Source organism: Miscanthus floridulus, chromosome 7 (genome assembly GCF_019320115.1).
Source record: "Miscanthus floridulus cultivar M001 chromosome 7, ASM1932011v1, whole genome shotgun sequence".
Taxonomy (NCBI): Eukaryota; Viridiplantae; Streptophyta; class Magnoliopsida; order Poales; family Poaceae; genus Miscanthus; species Miscanthus floridulus.
The window spans coordinates 126,847,671-126,869,899 of NC_089586.1; the positions used below are offsets into that span (position 1 = coordinate 126,847,671).

The following is a 22,229-nucleotide window of genomic DNA, read 5'->3' on the forward strand; positions in this document are numbered from 1 at the left end:
CCCAAAGTGCGGCACGGTGTGGCACAGTGCGGCCACCATCCAAACACGCCCGTAATATCTTAAGACTTATCATTTTGAAAGGAGATATTATATATGGATCCCCAATGGCTCAATCTTTATGCACATTCTGACTCATCACATCCAGCTTATTACTTAGGCCGATGACACCCTCAATCATGCTTGATTTTCTAATGAGAACTTTGCAGTTCCATACTAGTTTTACAGAGGCATAAAGCAAACAAGCTGCTCTCTCTAACAGACAAATTTTCCAGCACCGAACACATCGCAAACCAAGAAGCACAGCTTCTTCACGGACCACATTCCCATGAAAACAGCTCTCTTCTCTCTCTCTAAAATGATCGTTGAGAAGAGGGTCTGGTTGGCATATTCCCATGAAAGCTGTTCTCTCTACATGATCGTTGAGAAGAAGATCTGGTTGGCATCTTTCTTCTTGTCCAGGTCCTCGATCTCCCCTGCGAGCATGACATATTGAGTCAGCACCCGCTCCCAGCCCAGTCCACCATGAATCCCCAATTCCCATATCAATTATCCGATCGCAAAAGGGAGGGGATTGCCTACTTGTGATCGGACTGACTTGAGCAGTCCAGTCTTGGATCACCTCGTTGAGGCTGTTGTGGACGGTCTCGTCTTCATCGGACATGGGAGGCAGCCCGGACGCTGCGAGCAGCCGCTGCGTCATGCGGCGCTGCGCCACCAAGCTCACGCGGATCTGGTCGATCAGCTCCTGCGGGTAGACGGAAAGGTCACAATACCAGCACAAAAAAATTATCGGACATGGCAATAAATACGAAATATCGAGAATTTTAGAAATGTCGAGCCAAACTCAATCAAATTCATTCTATAAAAAAACGGTATTGTTCTCAGCACCGGCAGCAGATCAGTCGCGGATTGGTGAAAACATAGGGGAAAGAAGCTACCTGCTTCTGTATGAGGAGGTCGCGGCTCATCTCCTTGAGCGCGGCCGCCTGTTCCACCACCCGCTTCACCCGCGCCACCAGCTTCGCCGGATTCGCCTGCAACCGCCGCCGCCGGATCCCGTCAGCGAGGAAAGGAAAGAAGCGGTTACGGAGGAGGGTGACGAGAATACTGACATGGTCAGGGTAGGCTTCGCGGAACTCAAGGTCGAGGCGGCGCTGCACGTCGGCGAGGGTGCCTCTGGCTTCGGTGAGCGTCGACAGGACGTCGCTCACCGCCGGATGGTGCTCCGGCCGCCGCCTGCTCGGATCCGCCGCCATCCTGACCTAGCTTCGGTGGCGGAGGATCAGGATGCGATTTTTGCTGGACTGCTGGTCTGGCACCCGCTCGTGCCGCTCTGATTTTTGAGGTCCCAGCACACGATGCATGGGCCCACCTCTCAGCGAGCCAGCTAATCCAACTGCGCCAGTTTCCCTCGGAATATCCAGTGTGCCCTTCGTGGCTACGCTGTAGCGTATTCCCATGCAATTTCACAGCTTTCTCACAAACACAGGAATGATAGGAATCATTCAAATGAACCAGCAGGCACCAGTAAATCAGCACTAGCTAGTATTAAAAGCGAAATTCAATGGGAGCCTTTCTTTAGTTCGGTCTCGATGCTAAATACAGCTCGGAGCCTCGGATCAACCGCAAGTATGGAAATACAACACCACTTTCTTTATATTTTATACATGGTTCAAAAAGTCTATTTTATATAACAAAGAAATAACTATGAAGACGTTAAGTCGACAAGATGATGAAATAACGAAACGTTAACGACGCATCCTCTCTTGCTGATACTTTAAGGTGCTCTTATTCCTCAAGGTTCTTCGCAGCAAAAAAGCAGGAGCAGGATGAAACATGGGCACCACGGTGGATTGGTGGACGCTCTGGAAAATCTTCAAAATTGCAAACCCCAAAGGTCATGGAATGCCACTGGAAGGCAATTAAGTCTATCCAAAAAAAAAGGCAGGATCTATTGAGAAGAAGAAATGCTCATCTGTTCGAGTAAAAATTTCAGGCTGTGTTGGCTATCTGATAAGGTTGTATTTTCCTTAACTTGCGAACTCAACGACCTCAGCCTCTCCATCGCTGTAGTCAGCCCAGGATTTGGGCTGCTCGGCTGCAATCGTCTCTTCAGTAGCATCTTTTACCGCCGCCCCTTCTTCTGTAACTTCAGGAGCTTTGGTTTGCTCAGGCTCCACTTCACCATCTTTACTTTCTGTGTGGTTTGTGTCATCCACGTTCTGCTTTACACCCCCACCCTCAACATTGATTCCACTAGATGCATCATTTCCTTCAGGACTAATCTGGCTACATTCAGAAACTTGTGGGGATGGAGTTACTGGTGACTCCACAGTACTATCTGGGGATGATAGAAGGTCCTGTGGTGAAGATGGAATACCACCTGGTGATGCTAAAGGACCATTTGGAGATGCTGGATGGCCATTAGGACTCCGAGATTGACCTGGAACAAACTCTGGGGCATTAGGGTTCATAACCCTGGGGGCAGACGTGTTTGTTTCTGTAGGGGCTTCACCACTTGTCAACACAGGCTTCTTACGAAGTCCTCGGTGCCCTGATCTATTGTAGCCTCCAGCCAGACGTGGACCATAAGGTACCCTTGCAGTTGCAGATTGGTGAGGGTGCTTACGGAGAGGGATGGACAGCATAGGAGGCACATTGGCTGGTGATGGCAATAGCCCTCCATGTTCTCTGAAACCTGGGACAGCCATTGAACCAAAAGCTGGTACGCTGGATGGATTGAATGGAGCCGCAGCAGCAGAAAGTTTACTTGTCTCTTTAGCACCTTCTCTTGCTGTATCATTCTTTTCGCTCTCAGATAGTGAAGATTTCTCATTTTCACCTCCACTAGACAGCTGTCCTGGTGTATCCTCTCCTGAATCTCTTTCATCGTCATTGGAGGAAGAATCATTTGCCTCAATTACAGTTGGTGCTTCGTCATTTGGGGTGTCAACCTCCTCAGTTTGTGTTGCAGATGATGTGACCGGGGCAGGAAGATCTGTGTTCTTCTGTGCTACAGATGTCTCTGCTGGATCTGAGGTCTTTTTATGTCCTGTTTCTGGTTGATTGGAACCAATCAAAACATCAGTTTGCTCTCGTTTACCTCCATCAGGTGATTTAGTTACTTGTGAAGTATCAGCCTTTGGTGACACTTCTATTGCCCCATCTTTCTCTCCAGAAGGGTGACCATTCATTTCTTTTGGGGACTTAGCACTTTCAGGACTTGCACCTCGGACACCTGTATCTTTTTCTTCTGTGTGTACATCACTCAATGCTTTGACAAGAGTCCCTAGTGCAGCTATTGCTACCTCCTTATATGAAAGTGACTTCCTTACTGTTTGACTGGCACTTGGTGCTGTGGATGGTATCACCTTGACAGCAGCTGTGGCAATGGCAGGGCTTGGTGGCTTGGAGTTGGGATTGGAAGAATTCTCACCACTGTTCGATGAGACAGCAGGGCTACCTGCTTTGGAATTGAAGCTTGAACTCTTCGCTAGTTTCTTTGCAAGAGGACTAGAACCAATAGGAACTGCAGCCTCACTAGGTGAAACTCGAGGGGAAGAGAAGTTGGATGTACCTCTTCCTTTGTATCTTCCATTCTCACTGTGTAGTGAATTAGTATTAATTTTTGCCAGATTTGGCCTCCTCATGCCTGCACCAGTTCTGCGGCTCCCAGTGGAGCGTCCCTTTGGAACAGCCGCTTGCCACCCCTCATCAGATGTGTACTCTTCAGTAAAATCATCTTGAGGTATGCGGATTGCAGTGTCACTTGATATTTCATCTTTCACTTTCACATACTCAACAAAGGTTCCATTCTCTTTTACTCCAGAGTTTTCATTCTCGGTTAACAAATTATCATTTTTAGGTGGGGGGCTCCTTCGATCTTCATCATCAACAAGTTCAGATTGGTTTTGCCCAATGCGACCTTTGATCTATGATTCATAATGTGCATGTATGAGAATGACCATTGGTGGAATATAAATGCGATATAGTCTCAATGGAAGACCCTACCTTAGCACGGGCTTGTTTCCTTTGCATTTCCTTAGCCTTGAGCTCATCATCCGGGTTGATATAATCCAAAAGATCTGATACACTGAGAAAGAAAAATAGAAGATAAACGCTTAAGCAGCAAATGATCTACTTAAAAACACCATTCCATAGATAATTTTTTTACGCACTGCTTCTGACAGTATTAGGGTAAAGGAAACAATCACCAGTTTAGAGCAAGCTATCACCTATAAAATCCATACTGACACATGAAGATTAACTATTCATTAGCAAATCAAATAAAAACTTCTTCCTGTCTTTTTGGTTTCTTCAGTGAAAATATTTCACAAACATAATCAATTACAACATCTACCTCAGATGTGTTGGTGTGTGTTTTGTAACTGGGTAGGGGCTACCCAAACCCGTTTTTTTTCTTCTACCTTAATGAAATGACGCGCAGCTCTCCTGCGTAGTTCGAGAAAAAAACATCTACCTCAGATGTCCTCTGCTTGCTATTGAAGCATCAGGCTTTGGAGTACCATTACGTGCTGCTTCCTGCTGCTCTAGTGCCTTGGATTCAAAGTATTCCAGCCAAGCAGAAGCATCCTGTGGAAAATATGGTTATTAGATTTCCTTGGTGCAACGAAAAAGGTAAATCATGTGGAGATGCCTTGGGGACATAGCTATAGTATGGCTAACCAAGCTGTTTAACCATATTTTTCAATCAAACAAGATGCCTGACGAATGGAGGAGAAGTATATTGGTACCGATCTACAAGAATAAAGGGGATATTCAAAGTTGTACTAATTACCGGAGAATTAAGTTGATTAGCTATACTATGAAGCTATGGGAGAGAGTTATCGAGCATTGCTTGAGAGCAATAACGCGGGTCTCTATGAACCAATTTAGTTTCATGCCCGGAAGGTCAACCATGGAAGTCATTTTATTAATAAGACAAGTTATGGAGCTGTATAGGGAGAAGAAGGACATACACATGGTTTTTATTGACTTGGAGAAGGCTTATGGTAAAATACCAAGGAATGTTATGTGGTGGACATAAAGTCCCAACGAAGTACGTCGGGCTCATTAAGGACATGTACAACAATGTTGTGACTAGAGTTCGAACAAGGGATGGAGACACGGATGACTTCCCGATTAGGATAGGACTACATCAAGGGTCAGCTTTGAGCCCTTATTTGTTTGCCTTAGTGATGGATGAGGTCACAAAGGACATACAAGGGGACATCCCGTGGTGTATGCTTTTTGCGGATGATGTAGTGCTAGTTGATGAAAGCCGGACAGGAGTGAATCAGAAACTGGAGTTATGGCGGGAGACTTTGGAGTCCAAAGGTTTTAGAGTATATGAGATGTGACTTCGGCACTAGTACTCGGGGGAAGGAAGATATTAGTTTGGAAGGTCAAGTAGTGCCTAGGAAGGATACCTTTCGATATTTAGGATCAATGCTACAGAGAGACGGGGATATTGATGAAGATGTTAGCCATAGAATCAAAGTAGGGTGGATGAAGTGGCGGCAAGCATCTGGTGTCCTATGTGACAAAAGGGTACCACAGAAACTAAAAGGCAAGTTTTATAGGACGTCGATTAGACCCGCTATGTTGTATGGTGCATAATGTTGGCCTGCGAAAAGACGACATGTTCAACAGATAAGTGTCGCGGAAATGTGTATGTTGCATTGGATTTGCGGTCATATAAGAAGGGATCGAGTTCGGAACGATGATATACGTGATAGATTAGGGGTAGCACCAATTGAAGAAAAGCTTATCCAACACCGGTTGAGATGGTTTAGACATGTCCAACGGAGACCTCCAGAGGCACCGGTGCGTAGTGGAATCCTAAGCCAGGATAGTAACGTGAAAAGAGGCAGAGGAAGACCGAAGTTGACTTGGGTAGAGGCAATAAAAGGAGACTTGAAAGGATGGAATATACCCAAAGACTTAGCCTTAGATAGGAGTGCTTGGAAGACAACTATTCACGTGCCTGAACCTTGATTGCTTCTACTGGGTTTCAACTCTAGCCTACCCCAACTTATTTGGGACTTAAAGGTTTTGTTGTTGTTGTTGATGTTGTTGGTGGCTAAGTGGAATTACACATAATCAAGCCAGAGTTTTCTGCTTACCTGGGTCCGAAGATCCTCTGATCCAAGCTTTGCTTGAAGTATCCGTAGAGTAGTCTTTTCATGTTGGACACTCAATGAGTATGCTTCCATTAAAGACAAAGCAATAGCAATAGCATGATAACTTGCCGCGGTCTGTCATTAAAACATTGAGACATAAGATGACCTTTCGATGTTAGCCTTTGTTTGAATCACAGACAGGTACTCTAAATGTTAGAAGTGTACAGATCAAAACTGATGTGAGCACTGAGTAGGCAGTAGAGCGTGCAACTGTAGATACATGAGAGCATAATACAATCATGCCAGAAACACTGGAGGAGGTTGGGTTGCCTACCTGTATGTGATCAGCGCCAAGCAACCGTTGGTTACATTTTAGAGCTTCGTGCAGGTAACGGAGTGCAACATGGACATTGCCCAACCCTTCTTCCATCATCGCAACATTGATATAAGTTGCAGCGGTGTTAGGATGAGAAGGGCCACATGTAAGGTGCAAAAGATATAGGGCACGATTGACATACCTGAAATATAACAATCAGAACATAAACAAAGTAGTTGAAACATCAAAATGGTAAATGAAACAGGCTCCACAGGTAAGTGGGAAAACATTAAACTAGAGTGTCGACCATAGTTTACCGTGTCGGCTTAAGTAGATGACTCAGTGAACTTACTTTAATGCCAGTTCTGTATGTTGCAGACGATAGTAGAAAACAGCAAGATCTCCATAGCTTTTCATTGTATCTGGATGGTCAAGTCCAAGTTCCCTCTCATTAATATCTAAAGCCTTCTGTTGATAGATGGTTGCCTGGTTGAAAGAGCAGCAACATTTATAAAGATAAGCCTTCACAGCATAAGATAGAACAATGCTTTTGTGCATAAATAATTAAACACCTGACAAGTGCATATGTACTACAGGTAACTCAGAGAAGTAACATCATCGCATCGATTAAGCTAAATCAGCTTACAAGCTCAACCAAAATATGATTCCAATTTGAAACACAGTAACATGTCTAGGATAGATGCAATTTCATGACCACCTAATTGTATCTGCAAACATAGCGTATGCAGGTAAAATTGACAAATATTGTGGAATAGTGAATGCTGCTAGTGAGAGCTGATGGTGAAGTCCTAAGAAGAATATACCTGGTTGAAGTCGCCAGTATGATACAGCACTACTGCAAGAAGGCTGTATGCTCCTGCCGTCATTCTATGATAAGGACCACAAACAGCAACAAGTTTTGCAAGAGCCTGCACAATCATGTGCAGATTAGAATGAAGGAAACCAAATGAAGCACCAGTTCAAGAATTCATCACATATGGATGTAGTAGTAAGACAACGAATTATACCTTCGTGCCATAGTTAACAGCATCCTCAAGTTTCCCTTTATCCAGGAAACTCTTGGATGACTCCAGCAGGGTGCGGCCATCAGCTGATGAGCATGCAACATGCTGCAAATAGGCAACAAAAAAAAAAAGGTTGATGTCCATGAATTCTCTAAGAATTTCTTATTCAGCTATTTCTTTTAGAAATGAAAAGGTTACCTTGTAGATAGGAACAACACTGATAATATCCGACTTTCTGAATGGATGTGGCATATCCATGTCGTAATCTTTTGTTACTAACTCAAGTCCTACCTAAATTGGAGGAGTTGTTATCTGAATCATGGTTCCAGATTGAACAAATACAATAAAAATGTTAAATCTCAATGAAATGTAAAATTATAGCACCAAATTACCTTATGGCAGAGACCACGGAGAATGGCATATTTTCTTAGATCAAGACAATATTCATCTTTCCACTTCCAACCAAATCTCTTTATCAAAAAGACCTCCAGCCACCTTTTCCTGAGATTATGATCCTCACCACAATCGCCGTCATTATTTTCCTCCAGGAATGATCCCAGCAAAATATTTAAACATGCTGCAACCGAGTCTGCCATGTCATTTACATCATCAACAGCTGCAATAACAGCCCGAACTATGTGCTTAAATGCTCGAACTACCATCTCATGTATACACAGGGACTGTATATGTGGAAGCTTATCAGAAAGCTCAACCTGAAACACGGCAATTATAATAGCACTTCAGTGTCATTAATAAGAGGTTTCTTACTATCTTAGTTTTTCAAATGAATTGACAGGGTTTTTATGTGACTCAGAAAACAAATATTGAACATAACCATAGTAAGTACCACTCGTCCCAGTGACCGCATCTGGAGGCCCCTAGTGTGCATAAAGTCAGTAAATGTCCTTCCATCAACAGGGGAAAGCTCAAGTGAGCCAAAATCTGCGACCTGATAACAGAGAAGGATGACAATAAATTACAGTGTAACTCAAAACAAGTCTTTGATTGCTGCAAGACAGATACATTACCAATTTGGGCAATGCGGTATCATCATAATATTTGTGTGACATCTCAATCAGTTCATCCAGTGACTGCACAAAGAAGCATCAAACAAAAGGCATAATGTAACAATAAAGAATGTGAGGACCATGATGGACGTAAACCTTGCTAACCTACGGTACCCTACAAGTCTGGTCCCTCTAGTAACACAAAAATCACCAGATGGGCTAATTCTTTACAATAGGTGAATTTACCAACCTTTTAAGCGATACCAGCATGGAATTGATGAACTATACTAATATTGAGGAATTAGCAGTAAAATTGATGAATAAAGAAAATGCAGTGACAGATGAGTAACCGCAAGGCCACAAGTAGACTAACATGAATTTCATATGGACTTCTAGGTGATGTGGAATTGCTTGGAGTAGTGTGTCACATAATTGGCTAATTACCCCTAAAAAAGTTAAGAAATCTCCAAAACCAACATGACAAGAGAAAAACCTTAGCATGAAGTCCAGTTTCTGATTCCTTCAGCCTTTGGAAAGCTGCTTCCAGAAGCAGACTCTGAAGAACAACATCCTTATCATCCTTTACGCTGGCAGTGTTGTCTGTATGCCCATTATCTGTATTAGGAGAAGTGTTTTCTTTTACATGTGTACTTTTTCCACCCTTGTCATCTGTCTTCTTTTTTATCTCCTTTAACTGACCAAATTGTTTACCCAGACCCTTTACTGTAGGGACATCCTTAGTCTTGTCACTTTTCTTAGTCTCTGTCTTCTCGGAAGTTGGGTTCTGTAGATGTTGTACCCAACAAGCACCCAGTTCCCATCTGATAGGTCTTGTTACTATCGGAGACTCACTTTCAAGCTTCTGCAGGCTGTCTGTCAATATCTTCCGGACAAAAGTTTGAGTAATCGCATTGTCTTGAGGATCACTGGTCTGCAACCGTTGAACTCCAGGTACTTGAGCACATGATTTATGAAGAAGCATCCTTAAGCTGATACAAGGAAAGGCGGTTATCACATTGGTCTTATAACAGGACCAGATGAAATGTTTTAAGAGTAGACAGCTGTGTATGCAAAAAGTCAACCATACAGACATAAATATTGTAAAAATTACTTGGGATCAATCAGATGTACAGAAACGTCATGGTTAAGAATTGTGAAATAAAGCATAAGAATATATTTGTAACTTATATCAAAGTCCCAACTACTAACCTATTGACATTAAGAGCATTGCTACCTCCTTCAGTCTGGTCTTCAATGTGGATCTCCTGCTGTGCTACAGAAGCAGTTGTCAGTTCAGTATCTACTGGAACTTGGACAACAGCTGTATACCCACAATGCTTTACAATAACCACACCAAGAGTGGCTGTATCCTGTAAATGGATAGCACAATTTCAATACTTCATAAAATGCTAATGGAAGTATTAATATAAAAGTTGCATGGTGGGAGTCTTACATGTACTATTGCACTCTCATCAGCAGTGATGCCTTTCAACAAGTTTCTCTGAGCAAGCTCATCAGAAGACATCCCTGGAGCCTGACTTCCATCCAATTTAACATCTAGCTTGGAGCTTGCATCTGTTTTGTCCTTTGTGATCATTATTTTCATATCACCTACTTGCTCGGTGTGCAAAACAGAACCAATGGTGCCATCTGTTGTTTCATGTAAACTCGTATGGTTGGAAATCAGTTGCTGAATAGATGCAACAGCTTTGAGGACTGCAACATCCACAAATAAACTGTGGAGTAGGAAAGCCTTTCTATCTCTAACCTGCCTCTCCTCAGCTGTTTTGCAAGGCATTGCAGCAAGGATTGCAAATTCTTTCACCCATGGTCTATGATCGTGCTTTCCATCTCTTCCTTGACCACCACCACTGCCACCCCAGGTTTCATCTTCAGTTGGGAGAGGTGGGAATACTGATGGTGAATCGGCAACAACAGGGGGAACCACCCATGTGTTTGATCGGAATTCATAAGGAAGATTTCCAAACTGATTTGAAGAGTCAATAAAAAAGTGAACTTCAGTTTAAGATTATAGCAGTTACCATACATGCAAACATTTGTTAACATAAAAACAATAACTACACGTAAATTCAGCACTTAAAAGTAAACCTGACCTTGTTGTGCTCGATAAATGCCTTCATCAGAGCATTGTAGGCCTGCAGATTGCAAATGTGTTTTCTTGTCAATAAACAGCCGTCGATAGACAACAAGGTCATACAATATCTAATGCTTACTCCATCAAATGCACGGCTTGTCTGCTGCAACAGTCCAACGAGGGAGCGGCTGATGAGTGCTCGCTTCCCTGCGGGGTAGAATCCTTCTTGGGATGCCACAATCGTCACTGGTTTCCCATGACAAACTCTCACCTGCATATCAACCCAAATTCTAAGTGATATATCAAAACACATGCTGGTAGAATTAGCAACTTGTCTAACAGTCTAAGTATGACCAATGTGCATCAGGCCTCACAGCAACATACGTCCAACACATTGAATTTTGCTAATAAACATTAGGTTTCAGAGAAGCGACGGCTAAGATCCACTCTACACGTTAAATGGACCACACCTGTTAATTAATTCTCTTGCGCTTTCGTCCTCGCTTCGCGCAAAAAATTCAAACCGAAGTTAATTCCCTCCCAGGCTCAGACTTTTAAGTTGGTTCAGTTTCCCTCAGGTTCCGGTATGGGACTAAAGCCTGTAGCTACAGTATTCTTCACTGCTATGTCGCCGGCAACCGGAGCTGCAGTACTCGTCATTCGGCCCAGCCCATCAAACCGGCCCAACTTGGCCCATTTAGCGGGGTCTCCCGTATATAGTAAAGTGGGCATCTGTACCGATAACATCAAACCATATTAAAAACTAATTCACCGACAAACTTTGTAGCAAACGCACATCGATCTGGAAGAAGTCGTCTTCTCTCTTGTCATCAACGAATGGGCGAGACGACCTCCTAATGTCTGCAACAATCACATTATATTCAGAGAAACGGGAGGGGGAAAATCATGTATGCAACTCGTCAATCAAACCTACTCAATTCTGAATCGAACGTGCTACGAAACAAGCAAAAAACTGCATCAAATCAAAAGAGTGACAACTAGCGCGAGCACCCACAATGCAGCGGCGGTGTGAGGTGCGAGAACGTGAAGAAGTCGTAAAACTGCTCCAGCTTCGGCGGCGGGTACATGGGCTCCTCGCCGCCGCCGGGCGCCGTCTTACCGGGCGACCCGGTTTTGGCAGACTCGGCCGCAGCCGCATCGGGCGACGCGGGCTTCTGCTCGGGCTTCTTCGCCCCGAACGCGGTGGTGCAGGCGACGATGTCGAGCAGCCGCCGCACGTGCGCGACGGCGAGCTCCTCCGTGTAGTCCTCTGCGCGCGACGGCGAGGAGGTGGTGGGTCAGTGACTGCTCCGCATTTTTGCACCCAGGTCCTCGGGGAGTCGGGTATTTGCGGGATCGTACCTTCGACGATGCTGAGGTGGCAGGGCTTGAGGGAGGCGACCTCCACCGTGTCCTTCAGCTGGGCCCCACGGACCTGCATTGCGTTGAGATGGACCGTTAGTGGCGCGGATCACGAGGCGGGTTTTGAGCCTCTGGGGGATGGGCCCGGGGACTTTTTTATTACCTCGTGGGACAGGGAGTAGCTGGTGAGATGGCAGGTGTCCACGTGGACGGCCAGGAGCTTCCGGATGTCGAGGATCCTGTCCGTTGATATGCCCTGCAGAACCCGGAAATGCATTCGTTGGTCAGTAAAATGGATCAAGCAAAGAACACTTCGCCCTTGCGCTTTGTTAGCCTTTTTCTTTTTGCATTGCATGGGATAACACTTCAAACATGCATAGATAGATAGATTAATTTCAAAAACATGCGTTAGTTTCAGTAAATAAAACAAGTTTGCAAAAGTCTGTTTCTCTCAAATTAGGCTCAAGTTATCATTGTTACGGTGTCACTGAAACCGTGCAATTCTTCAGTCAAGCACTGAACCAAGCTAACAACACTCTGAATATATGTTTTTAGTCGCATGCTGGACATGCCCTTGTGCACGTCAGCACGTGCTCCTGCTGCTGAAGAACGTTTATGTATATATGGCACATGAACTCCATTCACGTGAGCGTAATAATTGCAAATTGCAACCACGGGTGGTTCATAACCACAGAAGGATTTGTACGTGCTCGCAGCAGCAAAAGTGCAAAACACGAGCATATGCAGACCGGTGCATATGTTTTGAACACAGCATAATTCATGCAAGAAGGCGATAGCTGATTAGCTGTTCTCACCTTGAGCGTGAGATGCGTGTAGTCCGGCGTCTCAACGGTTACGTCCAGTACGGTGGGCAGCACTGCATCAAGGGAGTTCCTCCATTAGTTCCACTTCCATACAATCAAACAAGCATACAACTATCACACACACACAAAAAAAAGGAAAAACACAAAGAAAAAACAACAAACAGTAAGTTATTTCCAAATTGGATAGTCTCCTTCTCCATCACCGTCAGCAATTCACAATTGTGAGCAACATGGAACAGTTTAATTCGCCTCTCTTTCAGAAAACCATTTCGAAATTCCGAGTACAATTCCTTCACATGCGAAAGAACCTGCACCTTTCTCTTCCTTCTTCTTCTTGTCTCCCTTGGCCTTGGGCTTGGCCTTCCCTGCCTTGGGCGCCATGGCTGCTGCCGCCGCCCCAAGCTAACCAAGCTCTGCACTGCAGTCTGCAGTGCACTGCAACAACCTTATCGCCACCAATCGGGACTCTGAACGAACACGGCTAAGGTGCCCTGGGCATTGCAGAGTTGTATTTGAAAGGAGGAGGAGATAGCGAGGCATGCAGTGAAGAGGCAAAGAGAGGATAAGGTGTTTATAGTAGTCGCAGCTGCTACTAGCTAGGATAGCAGGTAGCCCTCTGTACTCCTGCTCCTCCTGGACCTGAAGAATGAGAAGCGGACAGCAGTAGCAGACTGAGCACTCCAGCGGCTGCTGGTCAGTTTTTTTTTCTTGTTCATAAATTAGCTCCGTACTCCCTCCGTTCTACCCTCTTCGTGCCAAATTATAAAATATTTTATCTTTTTCTAAATATATAGATTTTATTGTACACTTAGATATACAATACGTCTAGATACATAATAAAAATAATATATATAAAAAACCAAAATATCTCATAATTTAAAATAGGGGAATAAATTATAAGACGTTTTAGCTTTTTTAAATACATAACTTTTGCTATACATTTATATATACACTATACTTAAAAACATAATAAAATCAATATATCTTGAAAGGCCAAAACCTCGTATAATTTTAGAACGGATGGAGCAATACTCTATTTACCAAATTGTAAGTCGTTATAGGTTTTTAGACATAAAAAAATTCTAGATGTGTAATAAAAGCTATATACCTACAAAAGTTGAGTGCTATTTGGTTCCCACCGCTGTTTACCACGCCACACATACGGTTACTACATGAAGTTGGCTGGTGTTTGGTTTACACGTAGGCCATATTCGCTTGTCATATGAGTCGTACTATTTCAACGAACGAATAATATTTTTCTCTCACAACAAATCAGTGAACAATACTTTCAGTCATGGTGTCGGGTATCGATATTAGGGATACCCAAAGCAAGGAAGTTAGCGCCCACGCTGACTTCTCCGGATGGCTCGAGACGTATTAAAAGGTCTCGCCCGACCCCAAGGTCGCAGGCTCCATCTCGCCCAACCCCTTGGGTGCGAGCTCCGTCTCGCCCGACCCCAAGGACGCGGGTTCTGTCTCACCCAAAGTCACGGGCTCCGTCTCACCCGACCTCGAGGTCGCGGGCTCCGTCTCTCCCGACCTCGAGGCCGCGGGCTCCGTCTCGCCCCGACCCCTTGGGTGCGGGCTCCGTCTTGCCCGACCCCAAGGACGCGGGTTCCGTCTCGCCAAGGATCGCAGGCTCCATCTCGCTTGACCCCAAGGACGCGGGTTCTATCTCATCCGACAGGGACACATACCGCCACCAACCACTCCAGGTCCAAGCGTATGGGCCTGTGCCAAAACTTTGACGCCAGGGAAGAGGCTGGCACGCCTCGATGTAACCCGCGGCCATGACGGGCCATACCTGGGGATTCACATCGAGAACAGTGTCGGGCGTGCCGGTGTTGTTCTGCCTAATCCTCGTACGAACGCTGACAGGCGAGTCAGTTCACCACGACGTCTGCCAGGACGGAGTGGAACGCCATGACCAGCAAATGACGCCTGCGCATGGCGCCAGTGACGAATAGGGTCGTGGCATGGAGCCGTCCCTGTTAACATCTACAGGATTGGCGAGACCCGCATGAAGGAGAATAAGGACTCGGCAACCCTGGAAGCCTTCTTCTCTCTCTCGTTCTTCTTCATTTCCTCCTCTGTAACACGCGCTTTCCCTTCGCCTATAAAAGGGGAAGCAGAGCACCCCATAAAGGTGGGGATCTTGACACATGAGCACGACACGAGCACATGGCTGAGCAGCAAGCGAGCTCTCAGCACCCGTTCACTCCTTCCACTAGAGACTTGGGATCCTCTCCCTCTCTCGCTTGTTTGTAACTCCTACTGCAAACCAAGTGCCGGTAATACGAGCAGTAGCGAACTGGACGTAGGGACGTTTCGCCCAAACCAGTATAAACCCTTGTGTCCTCCAAGCACGCCATATGAGCTAGATGTGCAAATATAAATTTACTCGTTGGTGGTCCAAAAACATGACAGTTGGCACGTTAGGTAGGGGCTTTTTGCGCGTCTCGACGTCCCCATCAGGCCTCGGATGGCTAGTTACGGCATCAGCTGGGTCCTGGGCGCGCACGTGCGCTTCGGGAACCTAAACTTTATTGTTACGACGGAGGGAGAGTTGGCGTAGGTTCCCGACGCCATCCAGCCTCTCCGCTCCATTGGCCTCGACGCGGTCACCGAGACGCTTGAGGAGCTATAGCTACACGCACCGGAGGCCCACGTCCCTAGGAGCGACCAGCTCCTCGGCTTCAATTACGGGAGGCTAGAGCGCCAGCTCGGCATCTTCCTAGGACCCCAACCATCCTGGGAGGACCTGCGCTGCATCACCTTCTCGTTCGCCAACATTATGACGCAGCTTGCTGGAGGAGAACGGCTCTCCCCGGAATACCTCATCCGGAGCACCCCGACAGCACTCTCGTTCGGCCTGTGCAACGCCGCAGAGACCGTTGGCCACCTTGTGGCGCAGCGCACGCCCCCATCCCCTACGAACGACGAGTTCATGGGGATGACCGAATATGTTGTGAAATCTTTCCACGACCTTCTCGTGGGAGAATCGGAGTCGCCCTCTGACTCTGACTCTAGCAGGAGGAGCCATCACCCCTTGCGAGAATGTTTTATGGCAGGTACCCCAGAGGGATACATCAAAAGCTTCCACGAGGGAGGGGCTACCCCAACAGATGACCTCGACAATGAGGTCGAGGGGGATGTAGGGGCCCCACCTCGTCTGCGGGTAGAGCAGCTGAGGGCGTAGCACCAAGAGCTCAAAGAAGCATGACTCCAGCTCGAGTAGGAACGTGTGGAGCTCGAGCGAGAGATCGAGCGCCATGGAGACGGTGGTCGTGCGTGCACCGTGGCCCATGATGTGAACTAGAGGATCATCGAGGACAACGAAGCCCTCTCACACTTCACCTGGGCAAGCCAGTACATCGCTGCCACGACGGCCTTGCTCCGTGGGCTTCCAAAGCCCGCAACACCCGAGGATCATCAGGCCCATCACGAGATTCACACGCTACTCGAGCATGCGGTGACATAGCAGGCTGAGAGCTTGTTGTCCCGATGACGCGAGCTTGATGCTAGCCAGCGCGCGCTCAGAGCGACCGGACAGGGACGTGTCAGTCCACCAAGCGTAGTGAAACGGCAGGCCACGCACCGTGGCCCCGGTGCATGAGTGTCTCAGCCTCCACCATGACACACGCAACACCCTAGATGCATGTAGGCATGTCCGCAGTGATGACAGGGAGGAGGCTAGCCATGGCTACCACCCTCGTCGTGACGGGCGCTATGACAACGGCGAGGACCGAAGCCCGAGCCCCGACTTACCAGGACCTCAGGCCTTTGGCCGACACATCCTCAACACTGTCTTCCCACCACGGTACCGACCGCCGACCAACATCCCGAAATACTCTAGGGAAACAAACCCTGGACTATGGCTCGAGGATTATCGGCATGCTTGCCAAGCGGGTGGAGTGAATAGTGACAATTTTATTATCCACAACCTTCCATTGTTCCTAGCTGATTCGGTACGAACGTGGTTGGAACACCTTCCGTCCAACCGAATCCAAAGTTGGGCAGACCTAAAAGAGATCTTCGTGGGAAACTTCCAGGGCATATATGCGTGTTCTAGGAACCCATGGGATCTCAAAAACTGCCGATAGAAGTCCAAGGAAACTCTTCGTGGGTACATCCGACGCTTCTCCCGGCAGTGCAACGAGCTGCCCGATGTCGCCGACACCAACGTCATAAGAGCTTTCCTGTCCAGGACCACCCGTGAGTCCCTGGTTCACAAGCTGGGACGTAAGGGCCCGCGAACCACCAAGGAGCTCCTCGACATCACCACCAGCCATGCCTGGGGCGAGGAGGCGGTCGGGGTGATTTTTGACCGACCCAAGGGCAAGGCAAAGCAGGACAAGAACACCGATGAAGGCGCCTCCAACGGCCCCAATAAGAAGAAGAACAAGCAACAGCATGAGGGCTCGCTCGTGGCCACAATCGACCGTAAGGGGATCAGAAGCCCACCGAGGGTACCCCGGACCACTTCAAGAAGCTGCTCGAAGGGCCATGCCCGAACCGTGCTTTCCCCGTCAAGCACCTATACAAGGATTGTGTCCTCATGAAGTGGTTCTTGTTCAGAGGCTCCAACAAGGGGGAGCATAGGAAGGAGCCCAAGCCGTCCGCAAACGACACCGAGGGGAAGGATGGTGGATTTTCGATGCTGGATGGCTGCCTCATGATCTTCGGAGGGTCAGTGACCTACGACTCCAAGCGCCGCCAGAAGCTTGCGCGCCATGAGTTCTATATGGCTGAGTCAGCCGTGCCTTCCTTCCTCCGATGGTTAGAGTTCCCCATAACCTTTGATCGGATCGACCACCCGGAAAGCGTCCCACAGCCAGGAAGATACCCACTCATGGTCGACCCAATCATCGGCACAAAGTGGCTCACCAAGATGCTGATGGATGGAGGCAGCGGCCTCGACATCATGTACGCTGAAATGCTCGACGCCATGGGCATCGACTGATCGCGCATCTGGCCGACCAGGGCGCCTTTCCACTGCATCATGCCTAGAAAGCAGGTCGTGCCACTTGGGCAGATCGATCTGCCCGTCACCTTCGGGAAGCCAACCAATTATAGGATGGAGACCCTTACCTTCGAGGTGGTAGGGTTCCACGGGACCTACCATGCCATCTTGGGACATCCATGCTACGTGAAGTTTATGGTTGTCCCCAACTACACCTATCTGAAGTTGAAGATGTCGGGTCCATGCGGGGTCATCACCATCGGCACCTCCTTCCATCGCGCCTACGAGTGTGAGGTCGAGTGCTGCTGAAAGGTCCTAATGGCTAGAGGGGGTGAATAGCCTAATAAAAATTTCTATAACAACACTTAGCAAACCGGTTAGACAATTATGAGGCGAAGCAAGTGTTGCGCTAGCCTACTAAAATTGCAAGCCACCTACCACAATTCTAGTTTATATAGTTTCTATCCACACAATAGCTATGTCACTACACTAAGTTAGTGTGCTCTCAAAGGCTAACTAAAGAGCCACATGAAAGCATCTAGGCCCCTAGCTGGGTTTTGGTGATTAATGACAATGCGTGATTATTATGACTAACATGTGTTTTGCAGAAGCAATTAAGTTAGGTCATGGTAATGGAGATCAATTGGGCTATCATGGTGGTCATGCCCCTACGATGGAAATCGTTTCGGATTTCAAAGGATGGACGACAAGGTTAAGGATGTACTAGTTCTAAGTATCGATTGGAGTTGAAGAGACACTTAGAATAGTTTAGGACTTTGTTTTTCCTTTGGCCATACTATTAAGGGGGTATGGACGGGTAGCTTGACCTAGGTGAGTCTAGTGGGTTAGGTGTGGTGCACACTTGCTAAAACTAGCACTAGGTAGCTCCTAAAAAGTCCTTAGATCCATTGGAGCAAACTTCATTCACTTACGTTCGAAAGTTGGAAGTGAATGGATGGTCAAATACTGACCGAACGCTGGCTTCGGTGTGACCAGACGCTGGCGCAGAGTCCGGTCAGTTCATTTGATCAAGGTGAAGTCATCTGGAAGTGATCGGACGCTAAGAGGTGAAGTGGTCGGACGCTGAGGGCCGGTGTCCGGTCGACTCCAGTAAGGTTCTAGAGAGGGAAAATCACGATCGGATGCGTCCAGTCAGTGTTGACCGGACGCTGGCCAACGTCCGGTCACACTTTAAACACTAGAGTTCGGGTGAACTGACCGGCGTGTCCGGTCAACTTGACCGAAGCGTCCGGTCACCCCACAAAGGCACATAACGGTTTGTTTTTCAACCCATGTTATAAATACTTCCTCCATTCATGTGTGGGGGTACTTTTGCTCATTTCAATAGCTGAGAAACATCTTTGAGAGTGCCAAGAAGGGCAAGGTCCTAGTGAGGTGATTGAGATTTGAGAATCCCAAAGAGAGCCCTCATTAGTGAGATCAAGAGTAGCAAAGTATGTATCCACCCTTCTCATTAGGCTTGTCGTGGTCAAGTGAGAGTTCGTGCTTGTTACTCTTGGTGATCGCCATCACCTAGATGGCTTGGTGGTGATTGGGAGATTGGTGATCATCTGGCGGTGCTTGTGGATGACCCAACTCGAGTTGTGAGCGGTTGTGGGTGATTCACCGCGATGGAGTGTCAAAGAATCAACCCGTAGAGAGCACTTGATCCTTGCACGGATCAAGGGGGAGCTACACCCTTGTGTGGGTGCTCCAACGAGGACTAGTGGGGAGTGGCGACTCTCCGATACCTCAGCAAAACATCGCCACATTCCTCCTCTCTTTAATTTGAGCATTTACTTTGAGCATTTATTTTGAGCATTTCAATACTTATCTTTACATTCATAGAATTGCCATGCTAGAGTAGGATTGAAACTTAGGTTGCAAGTCTTTTTGTGTGGTAGAACATTAGAAACACTTTCTAGGCACAAAGGGTTAATTGGGCTAACCGTAGGGTTTAATTATTGCAAAGAAATTTAGAATTAGCCCAATTCACCCTCTCTCTCTTGGGCATCTTGATCCTTTCAATTGGTATCAGAGCCTCGTGCTCATATATTTAGGCTTAACCACCTAGAGAAAGATGTCTCACTAGGATGGACCTCCTCCTATCTTTGAGGGGGGTGATTTTCCATATTGGGAAATTCGCATGGAGGCGTACTTAGAAGCTCTAGATGTTGGAATACTTAGAGCCGCCTCACAAGGCTTTCCAAAACCTCAGGATGCTACTAACCTACAAGGTGATGAGGTGAATTACGAGAAATAGAATGCAAAGGCTCAAAACACCATCTTTAGAGGTCTTTGCAAAGATGTGTTCAACCGGGTGAGGAACCACAAAGACGCCCATGCACTATGGTTGGACGTTTGTGCGCTCTATGAGAGAACAAAGAGTGAGCATGAGGAACGCTATCATCTTGTCATGAAAAAGCTTAACTCTTTTGAGATGCTTCCTAAAGAATGTGCTAATGAGATATACTCATGTTTGAATATTTTTGTAGAGGAAGTCAATGGGCTTGGACTCACTCAAATGCAACCATCCGACGTTGTAAGAAAGATTTTGAGTGTCCTCTCCATTGACAAATATGGGCATATTGTGACCATGCTTCATCAAGGTGATCTTTCCACCGCTACACCGACACAAATCTTGGGAAAGATCAATGCTCATGAGATGTACATGCACATCACACCTCAAGATGTCTCATCCTCTACAAAGAAGAAAGAAAAGGACTTAGCATTTAAAGCTAGCCAAGAGAAGGGCAAAGCAAGACTTGAGTATGAGAGCTCAAGTGATGATGAAGTTGATGATGCAAGCTGTCGGTGCAGAAAATGACCAACTAGTAAATATTTGTAGTTTTACTGTATGTTGTGATCAGAGGTGGCCTAGCACTTAATGACACAGGATCTATACTGGTTTGGGCAACGTGCCCTACGTCTAGTCAGGGTCGGTCAGTGACTTTATTCCTGAGCCTAGGTGCTCGAAGCTTGCAGTGGGGTTACAAACGAGATGGAGAAAGATGGGGTGTACAAGAGGTCCGGTCGGCTCCGACCGGAAGGGCCGAGAGTGATAGGAACTTTGCTACGAGCTAGGTATTCGAGCGTGTGTTTGAGGGATTGTCAACTATCGATCTTGTGAGTCTGAACTTGAAGAAGTCGACCTCTCCCCTCTTTGGAGGGAGCACATCCCCTTTTATAGATGAAGGGGATGGCTTTTACAGGTGAGAGGGAGAGGGTATGGATGTTTCTAAGCCTTGTTGCCCACGCTGATGAAGATTGGATAATGGTAGGTGCCCCCAACACTGTTGATGCCGCTGTAGAATATTAGATGCGCATGGGAGGTCAGGCTATCTTCTTCAAGAAGGACAGACACTGGTACCTATAAATATTATTTGATGCCTAGTGGCATGTGAGGAGCCATGCTATGTTCACCGGTACGGCAAATCCTGGTGCCCATACTATGATCGATGTCCAGAGACACGTGGGGGGCTTACCGTATGGGAGTTTTAGCGCCCCCTACAATACCATAGGGGATATGTCGGCGCCTACAATAATGTTTGTGTCAGGGTGGCTACAGAGTACTGTTTCATGTAGGGTATGGTCCCTGGTACAGTGGTTTTGACTTGTGAGCCTACCTTGCCTTTCTCCGCACGTCTTCTAGTGCCCTCCGAATGGGGTGCCCCCGGTCGGATGGCTCCAGTCGGCTCTAAGTGCACCGGTCGGAGAAGAGTGGTGAGCAGGGTTCCTACGAGCCCCGGTCGTGGGGTTGGAGTCACAGGGTCAGAGTAGGAAGCAGTGTTTTGGGCCAGGCCTTCCGATTGGAGAGACCGCTCGGAGGCGGCTGGTGCCCGAAGCGAGTGCTCCGGGCGGAGAGGTGGGCCAAAGAAGTTGACGAGCGGGCGCTTGTTCTTTTGGGTAAACCTTCTGGTCGGCGACCGAACTCCCTTCCGACCCGTTGTGTTTTAGGCTCTTGGGCCGGCCCATGAACTACATGTTGTTTTTCCTGGGCCGAGCCTGAGTGTGGAAGCTGGTCCCCGAGGGACCCCAAGTTTATGAACCCAACATGAGCCCCCGAGCAATTTGAGCCGAATCGTCCGGGGGATTTTTGTCTTGCCGGTGGGTGCGCACGAGCGCACCCGCGGGTGTAGCCCCCGAGCCCCCGGTCGGTTTGGGCGGAACCTGTTGGGGGGTTTCTGCGTTGTCAGCGGGAGAGGTTTTTGTGTTCGGTGGGTGCGCTCGAGCGCACCCGCGAGTGTAGCCCCCGGGCGGTTCGGGCAGAACCGCCTAGGGGGTGTTTGGAGCGTGTGTGCGTGTTTTTTTAGTCTGAGACGGATTTTTGTTAATCCACGGCGTCGATGTGCAGCCGAGGCATTTTTAGGCACGGAGATTGGTTAGTTTCGGAGATGGATGAGACGAAGTCTGTGGGTCCTGATGTTGGTGCGGCCTGGGTAGCCGAGACAGTTAGTTCAGTTAGTTTTTACGTGAGTTCGGAGTTGTGGTCCCTGGCCAGGGTTTCTTGGAGTG

At 47.3% G+C, this 22,229-nt stretch overlaps 2 protein-coding genes across 3 annotated transcripts; both read right to left on the minus strand.

Moving 5' to 3' along the window:
• Positions 1 to 66: 66 nt before the first annotated feature.
• Positions 67 to 1,357, minus strand: LOC136467898 (uncharacterized). The gene is made up of 4 exons (XM_066466708.1): positions 1,113 to 1,357; positions 939 to 1,034; positions 580 to 745; positions 67 to 473 (listed from the first exon to the last, which is right to left on the minus strand). Exons 1-4 carry the CDS (start codon positions 1,254 to 1,256, stop codon positions 409 to 411), a joined length of 471 nt encoding a protein of 156 aa, XP_066322805.1. The 5' UTR covers positions 1,257 to 1,357; the 3' UTR covers positions 67 to 408.
• Positions 1,358 to 1,452: 95 nt separating this feature from the next.
• LOC136467897 (protein REDUCED CHLOROPLAST COVERAGE 2-like) lies at positions 1,453 to 13,330 on the minus strand. 2 transcript variants are annotated; one of them, XM_066466706.1, is made up of 23 exons: positions 13,066 to 13,330; positions 12,743 to 12,804; positions 12,091 to 12,183; positions 11,928 to 12,000; positions 11,581 to 11,835; positions 11,362 to 11,426; positions 10,705 to 10,836; positions 10,585 to 10,626; positions 9,924 to 10,457; positions 9,680 to 9,840; positions 8,964 to 9,459; positions 8,492 to 8,554; positions 8,311 to 8,412; positions 7,856 to 8,176; positions 7,662 to 7,754; positions 7,467 to 7,568; positions 7,263 to 7,367; positions 6,791 to 6,924; positions 6,457 to 6,640; positions 6,126 to 6,257; positions 4,481 to 4,593; positions 4,012 to 4,093; positions 1,453 to 3,932 (listed from the first exon to the last, which is right to left on the minus strand). In XM_066466706.1, exons 1-23 carry the CDS (start codon positions 13,130 to 13,132, stop codon positions 2,031 to 2,033), a joined length of 5,313 nt encoding a protein of 1,770 aa, XP_066322803.1. In that variant the 5' UTR covers positions 13,133 to 13,330; the 3' UTR covers positions 1,453 to 2,030. The 2 variants fall into 2 exon arrangements, with proteins under 2 accessions (XP_066322803.1, XP_066322804.1); XM_066466707.1 differs by lacking the exons at positions 11,362 to 11,426; positions 12,091 to 12,183; positions 12,743 to 12,804; positions 13,066 to 13,330.
• Between the last annotated feature and the right edge of the window lie 8,899 nt (positions 13,331 to 22,229).

Bases quoted from the DNA above. Each gene is read 5' to 3' on its own strand.
- LOC136467897 (XM_066466706.1), bottom strand. From the start codon at position 13,132: ATGGCGCCCAAGGCAGGGAAGGCCAAGCCCAAGGCCAAGGGAGACAAG. The intron at 11,427-11,580 runs GTGGGTGCTCGC...TGATTGTTGCAG, and splicing joins CCTCACACCGCCGCTGCATT to ACATTAGGAGGTCGTCTCGC. The intron at 6,258-6,456 runs GTAGGCAACCCA...TTTTAATGACAG, and splicing joins TTGGCGCTGATCACATACAG to ACCGCGGCAAGTTATCATGC.
- LOC136467898 (XM_066466708.1), bottom strand. From the start codon at position 1,256: ATGGCGGCGGATCCGAGCAGGCGGCGGCCGGAGCACCATCCGGCGGTG. The intron at 1,035-1,112 runs GTCAGTATTCTC...CGGCGGTTGCAG, and splicing joins GCGAAGCCTACCCTGACCAT to GCGAATCCGGCGAAGCTGGT. The intron at 746-938 runs GTAGCTTCTTTC...GTCTACCCGCAG, and splicing joins ACCTCCTCATACAGAAGCAG to GAGCTGATCGACCAGATCCG.